General features: G+C 41.8%; 1 protein-coding gene across 3 annotated transcripts in view; it reads right to left on the reverse strand.

Annotated features, from left to right (window-relative positions):
- The window catches only part of ERICH5 (glutamate rich 5), a 29,113-nt gene extending 20,873 nt beyond the window's left edge, over positions 1 to 8,240 (reverse strand). Inside the window, exon 1 of one of the 3 annotated variants that reach the window (XM_037892232.2) lies at positions 7,991 to 8,237. In XM_037892232.2, the coding sequence (XP_037748160.1) occupies positions 7,991 to 8,081 (91 nt within the window). In that variant the 5' untranslated portion in view covers positions 8,082 to 8,237. Of the gene's footprint in view, positions 1 to 7,990 lie in introns of all 3 variants that reach the window. The other 2 variants (XM_007056008.4, XM_043539307.1) reach the window with 2 other exon arrangements.
- Positions 8,241 to 10,310: the final 2,070 nt, after the last annotated feature.

Here is a 10,310-nt window from a genome sequence, read left to right on the forward strand (position 1 = left end):
GCCACTATGGATGTAGTTCCAACATTCCACACAAAGATGGACTACAAGTAGTCAAGAACACTATCCCCAATAATGTCACAGCTGACCTGGTGGCTGAACTTTGTGACTTTGTCCTTACCCATAACTATTTTACATTTGGGGACAATGTATACCTTCAAATCAGCAGCACTGCTATGGGTACCCGCATGGCCCCACAGTATGCCAACATTTTTATGGCTGACTTAGAAGAACGCTTCCTCAGCTCTCGTCCCCTAACACCCCTACTCTACTTGCGCTATATTGATGACATCTTCATCCTCTGGACCCATGGAAAAGAAGCTCTTGAGGAATTCCACCATGATTTCAACAATTTCCATCCCACCATCAATCTCAGCCTGGTCCAGTCCACACAAGAGATCCACTTCCTGGACACTACAGTGCTAATAAACGATGGTCACATAAACACCACCCTATACCGGAAACCTACTGACCGCTATTCCTACCTACATGCCTCCAGCTTTCACCCTGACCACACCACACGATCCACTGTCTACAGCCAAGCTCTGCAATACAACCGCATTTGCTCCAATCCCTCAGACAGAGACAAACATCTAAAAGATCTCTATCAAGCATTCTTACAATTACAATACCCACTTGCGGAAGTGAAGAAACAGATTGATAGAGCCAGAAGAGTTCCCAGAAGTCACCTACTACAGGACAGGCCTAACAAAGAAAATAACAGAACGCCACTAGCCGTCACCTTCAGCCCCCAACTAAAACCCCTCCAACGCATTATTAAGGATCTACAACCTATCCTGAAGGATGACCCAACACTCTCACAAATCTTGGGAGACAGGCCAGTCCTTGCCTACAGACAGCCCCCCAACCTGAAGCAAATACTCACCAGCAACCACATACCACACAACAGAACCACTAACCCAGGAACCCATCCTTGCAACAAAGCCCGTTGCCAACTGTGCCCACATATCTATTCAGGGGACACCATCACAGGGCCTAATAACATCAGCCACACTATCAGAGGCTCGTTCACCTGCACATCCACCAATGTGATATATGCCATCATGTGCCAGCAATGCCCCTCTGCCATGTACATTGGTCAAACTGGACAGTCTCTACATAAAAGAATAAATGGACACAAATCAGATGTCAAGAATTATAACATTCATAAACCAGTCGGAGAACACTTCAATCTCTCTGGTCACGCGATTACAGACATGAAAGTTGCGATATTACAACAAAAAAACTTCAAATCCAGATTCCAGCGAGAGACTGCTGAATTGGAATTCATTTGCAAATTGGATACAATTAACTTAGGCTTCAATAGAGACTGGGAGTGGCTAAGTCATTATGCAAGGTAACCTATTTCCCCTTGTTTTTTCCTACCCCCCTCCCCTCAGACGTTCTTGTTAAACCCTGGATTTGTGCTGGAAATGGCCCACCTTGATTATCATACACATTGTAAGGAGAGTGATCACTTTACCAGCAGGAGAGTGGGGTGGGGGGAGAAAAAACCTTTTGTAGTGGTAAACACCCATTTTTTCATGCTTTGTGTGTATAAAAAGATCTTCTATACTTTCCACAGTATGCATCCGATGAAGTGAGCTGTAGCTCACGAAAGCTTATGCTCAAATAAGTTGGTTAGTCTCTAAGGTGCCACAAGTACTCCTTTTCTTTTTACAATGAGTAAGTGACTGCACAAGGAAAAAGATTCAAGCCTCAGCTCCAAGTCCTCTGCTCTAACCACTAACCCATGCTTCCTTCTAGTGGTAAGATAAACACAGATCCTTTGCACACAAGGATGCAAAGCCTGTGCTGTAGGAGCCAACACAATTGCCTTCTGTTTGAACAACAGACCCTGTGCTAGTCTACAGCCCTTTACTCAAATTCCAGTTTGTACCTGTTTCCTCTTTTCATATCTAACTGATGACAGGTTTTATATAATATGTCCTATGCAAGTGTGGATTTTAAAATAGTATTATGCCATGTAAAGTCCATCTTGCTGGGAATTCAGAGGGCATTCCCCTGCTTTCATTCAAAATAGGGTGGACTCTCTAAAATGGAAGAAGTAGGGCCCCCAATCATCAGCTTAATATATTCATTCCTTAGAAATATGAATATCTTGTGGCAATCAACACTTAAGATTCCTTATAGCGATAATATATTAAGCCTTTGAAAATATTTATTTTTATTGTTGGAAGAAGATAAAGTTGGAGCTAGAAATGATAAAACTATTTTGAGTTTAGATAGGCAATTCCCACAAACTTCATACCTCTGTAATAGAGCCATCTGCCAGCAGTTGTATGTTTGTGTTCATTTAGATACTTATTTCAGATACAGTGAAATAGCCACAAACTTTTGCAATTACATTTCAGTTGAATGAAATAAATTTGTTTATGGAAAAACTAACAGAAATCTTTTTGTAAATGTCTTTTTCCTATTAAACTAATTCAGGAAGTAAATAACTTGCATCCTGATTGGTTGGTAAGAATTCCAACCCTGAGTAAGTATTTCAGCATATTTACACAAGTCCAAACTTACTAGCACCATAACATTAGTTTAAGAAGTTAATATGCCTTATAATATACAGTAACAAAACAACAACAACCATCTAAATTGAATGACTGAAATATCTCAGATTCAGTAATTTCAGTCTCTTCTTTTCTGCTCAGAAACAGGAATTTCTTCTATAGAAGCACTAGTATAAAGCCAGCTGCAGAATGAAACTGACAAGGAATTTGGCTTTAGCATATTGACGAAGTAGGCCAAAACAGCAGGAACAATATAAAATTATTTCATCAAAATTTTCAGGGGGCTCCATTGTACAAAAGTGTGCCAAGTCTGCTAGATGGAATAATGCAATCTCAGTAGTACTATTCCCTTACAAACCTGCTATTAACACTGTACAACAAAACAAACGTTCTAAAATACAACAGCAAAGAATTAACACACATAGAAAACCTTTATTCTACAGCTAGTATTCCTCTAGTCAGGGGAATAACTGTATGTAAAGTCCTTATAACAGCACCATGACTAGACCTACTAACACGTAGTTAAAGAATGCAGGTAGGGATATCAGTAAAATTAAGTGCAAACAAGCAAGTTTTTAAGTTAACTATGTGCGTATTTTATCCAACCCTATTAGTGTTAGATTATGGCACTTATGCCAGAGGAGACTTATGTAGGGTTGACCTGGAGTCACAAGGCCCCACGAGAAGGACTGGGAAAATTATACTCTCAGGCAGGCACAATTTCTCCCAAATCTATTTCATGGGCATAAGAGAATGTTCATATCTCCTCCACCCATTAGGATGGATGGATTGGTGATGGTGGTGGGGAAATAGTTCTTTGGCCTGATGGCTCCATTCTCTCTCCTGGCTGATGGCCCCATTTCCTGATTATATCTACCAGAGAGAGCATGGCTGTCTACCACAGCACTCATGTGACCACCATGAAGAGATTCTTCCATTCTTAAGGTATGTGCAGGGGTTCTGCAGCACAGAAACCAACTGGGCTCATAGTTGCATTTGAGTTCCATACTGCACGTGTGCCAAGGCCAGGATTTAGCACAACTGATTTTAAAATGTCTTTGAAATAACTTCTAAAATGAAATTATTAAAATTTTTGTGAGCTAAGTTTATGGAGATGCAATGTGTTAAATCTAGGAATATTTGTTAAAGCACTAAGAAAAGGAGTACTTGTGGCACCTTAGAGACTAACCAATTTATCTGAGCATAAGCTAAAGCACTGGCACTAGATACAAAGAAGTGAACCAATTCTGAAAACGCTTACTCATGGGAGTAGCCCTTGCTCATGTATGTAGTTCCAATGATTGCAAATGGAAGTACTCAGAATAGCAGATAGCTAATGTGAGTAAAGGTGGCAGGATCTGGCCCAGAAAACTAAATAATTTCAAATATGATATCAGAATAACCTCAAAGCTTCAAAAATTATTTGTTCTGAAAGAAAGCTTACATCTAAAATCTTAGAGAAATATTAGAAAATTAAGGATCTGATCCCGGGGTGCAGTTGAACTACAGAGAATGCAGATCAGGGGCACACCTGCTCAGGACTGCTCTAACTTAACCTGGCTGTAGGCTAAATACTTGCTCCAACAAGTTGAAACTACAACAAGGGATTGGTGTCACACAAGATCTGTGCCACTGGATGATCACCTGCATAGTAGGCTGATCTTCCCCAATTCAGATTCCACCAGCAGTGCAATTCCAAAGGGCAGTACCATACTTGAGAGCCTCGTCCTAACACCTATAGGGTTAGCATTCAGGTTCTTTAAAAATGACAAGCATCCATTGGGACAAATAATACAGAGAAAAGATAAAGTAAGATTTGTATATTTTCTTTGCAGGTAGTGGGAAGGATAGTCTTAAGCAAGCTGAGGAGCCAATCCTACAAAACATTATTCATGTGGCTACTCCATATTCACACAATTAGTTCCTTAGGGCCTGATCCAGCTCAAATAAAGTGAGTGGGTTGCCATTGACTTAAATGGGATAGGAATGGCCCATCGATTTCCTAAGGATAAGGATTGCAGGATCAAGTCCTAATATCAGACTATGTCCTGAAATTTATTTTTATGCCAAACTACCACTGGCTTCAAAAGACGTTGTACAAAAGGACTGATAGGATGACTTGTCTCTAACCTGGAAACAAATTAATTAAGAAAGAAAACTCATACCTTATTATCACAGATAAATCATATTTGAAAAACTGCATTCAACTGAAGGCAATGATAGGTGACCCAGGTACATCCATGGGCAGAATTAGGCTCAAAATCAGGTAAAAATTATTACTCAGAGTAAGTATTTTACTCAGTAATTCCCTTAAAATACATGTAATGAAGCATATATTTCAAGATGTGAAAATTACCTCTATATTAGCTAATTCAAAAACTCTAAATACTGTTATAGTCATTCACAATTTTATTGATTCTCTACTTTAGAATCAGAAGAAAACACAACAAAAAAGTATGAATATTTGTATATACTAAAATATACACATTATCTGTTCAACAAATAAAAAATATCAACAGTTTGTCTATTCATGGTGGGATTTTAAAAAGCACCAAGCCACTTAGGATCAAAAGGCCCACTGAAAGTCAGAAAAATACTCCTCATGAAATCAGTGGCCCATTTAAGTCAATGGCAAAACTCTCACTGACTTCATTCAAGAAGGATAAGGCTCAAAAGAATTGTGTAAGCACGGCATATCTGCATGAATGAGATTTTGTAGGCTTGGGTCCTTAACTTGCTTAAGGATATCCTTCCCACTATGTGCATAGGAAATATCAGAATAATTTCTTACTTCCACCTTTTCACTGTAATATTGGATTATTTGTTCTAGTGGACGCTTGTCATTTTTAAAGAACCTGAATGTTAAACCTGCAGATGTTAGCGACCAGATTCTGCACTACAGTGTAGTCATTGGAATTGTACTGTCAGTGGAATCTGACTCAGTGTGGATCAGCCCAGGACATGGGTGATTCTTCAGTGGGGTTGAGCTGGTGGAGGGGCTTCTTAGATAATACCACAGAGGATTTGTACCTCTTAGACACTTTTGAAAATCCAGTAATATTTATGCCTGATCCTGCAACCCGCACTCAATCAAAGTTTAAAGTTCTAGTGACATGAGCAGATTGCAGAATTGGGCTCAGATTTTGATGCAACTCTGCTCTCTTTTTGCCAGTGGTTTCAGCAGGAGTACAAGACCTGTTTTTATAAGACAAACTATTGTCAGACAACATTTATGAAAAAGCAAAACATAAGGTAGCATAAATATAAAATATCTGAATGACAAACATAATGATAGGCATTAAGATCAGTGACACTAAGCTGTTATAAAAGTAGTTTTTATAATGAGACAATCATTTCATCATCTAAGGCAATAACTGGTTGTGTTTTATCTAAAGTAATAAATATTTGTCATCTTTCAGAGTTGAGATATACAAACTGCTTGTAACAGTTTTGTTTTTTTTCCCAAAGTTGCTTACAAAATTCTAGGGCCAGTCTTAGTTGATGTGGAAGATGGCTGAAGCTGAAATTTAATTTAAAAAGCTTATCCGTTACATAAACCACACTAACCACCCAATAATAGACAAAGAATTGTGTCTAGACTTGAAAGAGGTCAGGAAATTCTGCCATAGGAATGTACCCCCAGCTTTTCTATGTTATGGAATAACTGCTGATGTGTTGGTTTACCAGCTGCTACAAAGTAACTTTACTATTGCTTTTCACAAACTTGCAGATAAGATTAGGTTGGGTTTTGCTTTTGGGGGTTTGTTTTTTTGTTTTATTTTGTGTTAATTCTCTAATGGAATCTGTTAAGATTTTATCTAATGACTCTTTTGGAGTCTTAAAATTTCTACCTAGAAATAGAAAAATGTCTATTTAAAAAAAAAGTTAATGGTTTTAGGCTAAGACTTTGGATACTAAATTCCAGCACTTTTTATAATCAGTTTTATAAATCTGTGAAAAAAAGAACACAAAAACAGAAATTATGCTGACAAATTTCTAGGGTGGCCAGTGCCTGTCTGAATGATTATTATAGGTGCGTCCTTCACAGTTAACTCTGGGAATGCAGAACAAGTAGTATAATCATTTGATACTAATATGCTTTCTAGTTTAAAAAGAGATCTTCTTCATTCAAGTGCTGGATTTACTTTTTAACTTGAAAGTAGGTTCGCTTAGACCACTGGTTCCCAAACTGGAGTTTGCAAAATGTTACAGGGGGTTCTCGGGAAAAAATTCCCTAATGGCGGACAGAGCTGTCCCTAGAGACCCTAGGCAGCAAGGGGCCAGTGGCCCGGAGCCCCTAGACTTCCAAGAGCTAAGCAGATAAAAGCAAGCATATCTATCACACTGAGGAGATTTAAACTTCAAGATTCCTTATAAGAAATGGAAAGGGAGGTACATATTTTTTGCTGTTTTAAAAATTAAAGAGGCAACTAGTATTGTTTTTAAAATTATTATGAAGAACAAGTTTAAGCTTTGTTGTAACATGTGTTGTTTGCCTGGACTTTTCAAGACCTGAATGCTTGTGTAAGAGGAACTCTTTGAGTTGGCTTCTTAAATACCTTCATGCCGTTACACATCTGATACTACTTGATGAAACATACGAGTCTTGTCTTATAACAGGCTTATTCAAAGTGACACAATCTATGAAAGTGAGATCTTGGAAGAGTGTTTCCATTTTCATAATGTAATAAAAACACTGTAATGATAAATAACAATGTCTAATAAATAGGGTGTAATAAGCAAGTCATAAAAACAAATGTTATATTTCCAAGATCACTGCTTTGATCATTTATACTCAGGTAAAGGAGAAAATCCCCGGAAATATTCATTTTTAGGAGAGGGTTTGCGAGACTTGACATTTTAGTGAAAGGGGTTCACAGGTTGTGAAAGTTTGGGAACCACTGGCTTAGACTGATGTGTTCCTGCAATTCCCCCTTCCTTGTTTGTTGTCATCCTTTGACAGGTTATGACTTATTTGGACCACAGTCTTAACACACTTGTGTACATGACTTTATTCCCCTGAAGAGTCCCATCGAACTCAGCGCAGCTTCTTGAGTAAGAGAATTCACATGCACATTTACAGGACCGGGCTACCTAAACTGCTCTGCTGGGCACCGACCATCAGCTTTTGACCTGTTCTGTAAATCACTAAGCACATCTTTGGCTGCATAAACAGCATTTATTTCTGGATAACTAAGCAAAATGGCAGAATTCCCTCAGCTAGAGATGACACCTGAATCCACCTTTGTAAAGTGCTTGGCGGGGAGGGAGGGCTGGGATAGAGCAGCTAGCGAAGGACACGGTTTAATAAAATCACAACAGCGATCAAGAACAACAAATAACACCGGTTCCGAGAGAAGCTGACCCCCTTTAGGAGACGGGCAGCAGCGCAGGCCCTTGCAGGATGCCCGGGCTCCCCTAGCCCGGTTTTGGAGAGCCCCGCTTGGCCGACCCGTGCTCACCACATTTCTGCAGCCCGTTGGTGTCGCTGGGTTTTGCAGCCGGCCGGTTGCTGTCCTCGGTCTGGGTCTGGGTGCTGCTAGAACAGCCCATCGCGCCTCGTGCCCAGCGCCTGGCGAGGCCGCCAGAGGAACCCCGGGCCCGAGCCTGTCGCGTGCCTCCCTCCGCACAGCCGGCGTGTTTACAGCTCGCGCTGCGTTGCCATATGAACCGCGCCCCCAGCCGCCGCTTCGCTTTCCCAGCGCCCGGGCTCGCAGCGGTGCAGAGCGCAGGCGCAGGCGGCCCCGGGGCGTGGCTTGGAAATAGGAGGTGGGTCGAGAGAGACACGAGTGTTCCCGCCTCCTTTGTCAGCCCCCCGCCCGGCGCTGCTGCTGCACCGCTGGCTTGAGGCGGTTTCCGTCCGGATTTACAGTTCGGTTCAATGGCTCTCAGCGCCCCCCACTCTACAGACTCTTCCAGGACCAGCTCTGTTGCTGAACTGTCCAGTGAGGCAGCAGAGAACAAGCGCATCTCGGACAGCAACAGGGAGGCAGGAGCTGGCAGCCCCAGGAAAGCAAAGCCCGTCTGGGAACCCGCTGCCCCACCCCCACCCGAGGGCGCCCACAATGGTTTCAGCGTTAATAGCAACAGATCCAAGAGCTAGAGCCACAATCTGGAAACCCAGCCCCACCAACACTGGCCTAGAGCAGGAGGGAAACTACGAGGAAGGGGGGGACGCCTTCTAGTTTCATTATCCGAGTGGTGGGAAATGCGGCAAGTCAAACTTGCCCAGAGCGAGAACGTGAAGAGTAAAGGTTTTTTAATTGTTTCAGGTTTAATGATCTGATAAGGCCTCTAAGCATCGTTTAAATACAAATAAAATGATGCACAAAATTTAATTCATTTGGCTTTTGCAAATTTTTCTTTAAAATTTTTGTCAAAAATGTACCAACAGTAAGATGAAAACGTGTGAAATCTTGATTTAAGACAATTTATTCAAGTCTTTTCACTTGCCTTGTACAGTTTTCATTATAGTACATGTGTATATATTTTACAATATACCCGAAGAAGGCTGAGCCTGCAAGCCCTCCATTCACAGCAGTAGTCTTTACTAACGCAAATACTCCTATTCAAATCCCTTTTTGAAGGACTTTGTATGTAGTCTCATACAAAGTGCATCCCAAATCACTTTACTTTTAAATTTACATATAATCATTGACAGATGGTCAGGGAGACAAGATATGCTTTACAATGAGGTGGAAAAGAGCTGGAGAGTAGATTAACTAGACAGACAGAAATTTTGTTCCAGTTGGTTGGAGCTACAGATTACCATAGTGATGAGTGCCATACTCTAGGGGGTTTCAGAGTAGCAGCCGTGTTAGTCTGTATTCGCAAAAAGAAAAGGAGTACTTGTGGCACCTTAGAGACTAACAAATTTATTTGAGCATAAGCTTTCGTGAGCTACAGCTCACTTCATCGGATGCATTCAGTGGAAAATACTCCAGGAGGAATTCTGTGTAAAAAAAAAATTAAAATTCTGTGCACAGTATTTTAAAATTCTGCAAATTTTGTCAAAATAACACTATACAATCATGCCAGTTTCAATTATTTTGGTAATTTATTTCAAAATACCTGTCAGCAAGTATGTCTGTAACAATACAGACACACACAAAAATTCCCCCAGGAGTAGAGAGTTAAAGAAATCCCTACGACAACTCAGTTCCTTCTTATCTGCCCCTTCGCCCCAGAGCCCAGCTGGAGAGCCAGACACTCACACCCTTTACCCCCCAGAGCCCAGCCATGGGGCCCCCCGGGCCCAGAAACTCCCCCGTCTTGTCCCAGACCCCAGCTGTGGGCCCCCAGTCCAGACACTCAAGACTTTTACCCACCAGAGGACAGCTGCGCCCTCCCCAGCCCAGACACACACACCCTGTAACCCCCAGAGACAGCCCAGACACTCACACCCACTACCCCTCAGAGGACAGCTGCAAACCCCCGGCCTAGACACTCACAGACCCTATCCTCCTAGAGCCCAGGGATACAGAGGGAGAAACAAACTGATGCTGGGCCCAGGGCTTACATGGAGTTTCCTGTGCGCCACTGCTGCCTCCTTCCTTCGGGGCATGCTGGGAATTGTAGCTGCTGGAAACCCTCCAGTTCCTTCCCCCTCCCCAGCCTTGTCTTCTATTTGCAACCTGGGTTCTGCTGGGTCTAGCAGCCCCTGGTGGTGGCCAACAGCCTTGCAGCCCATTTCTGGGGTGGGTGTGGGGGGAAATTCTGCAAAAAATCTGCATTGCGCAGTGGCGCAGAATTCCCCCAGGAGTAATATAATAACTTACACTG

The sequence above is a fragment of the Chelonia mydas genome, chromosome 2 (assembly GCF_015237465.2).
Source record: "Chelonia mydas isolate rCheMyd1 chromosome 2, rCheMyd1.pri.v2, whole genome shotgun sequence".
In the NCBI taxonomy this organism is placed as follows: Eukaryota; Metazoa; Chordata; order Testudines; family Cheloniidae; genus Chelonia; species Chelonia mydas.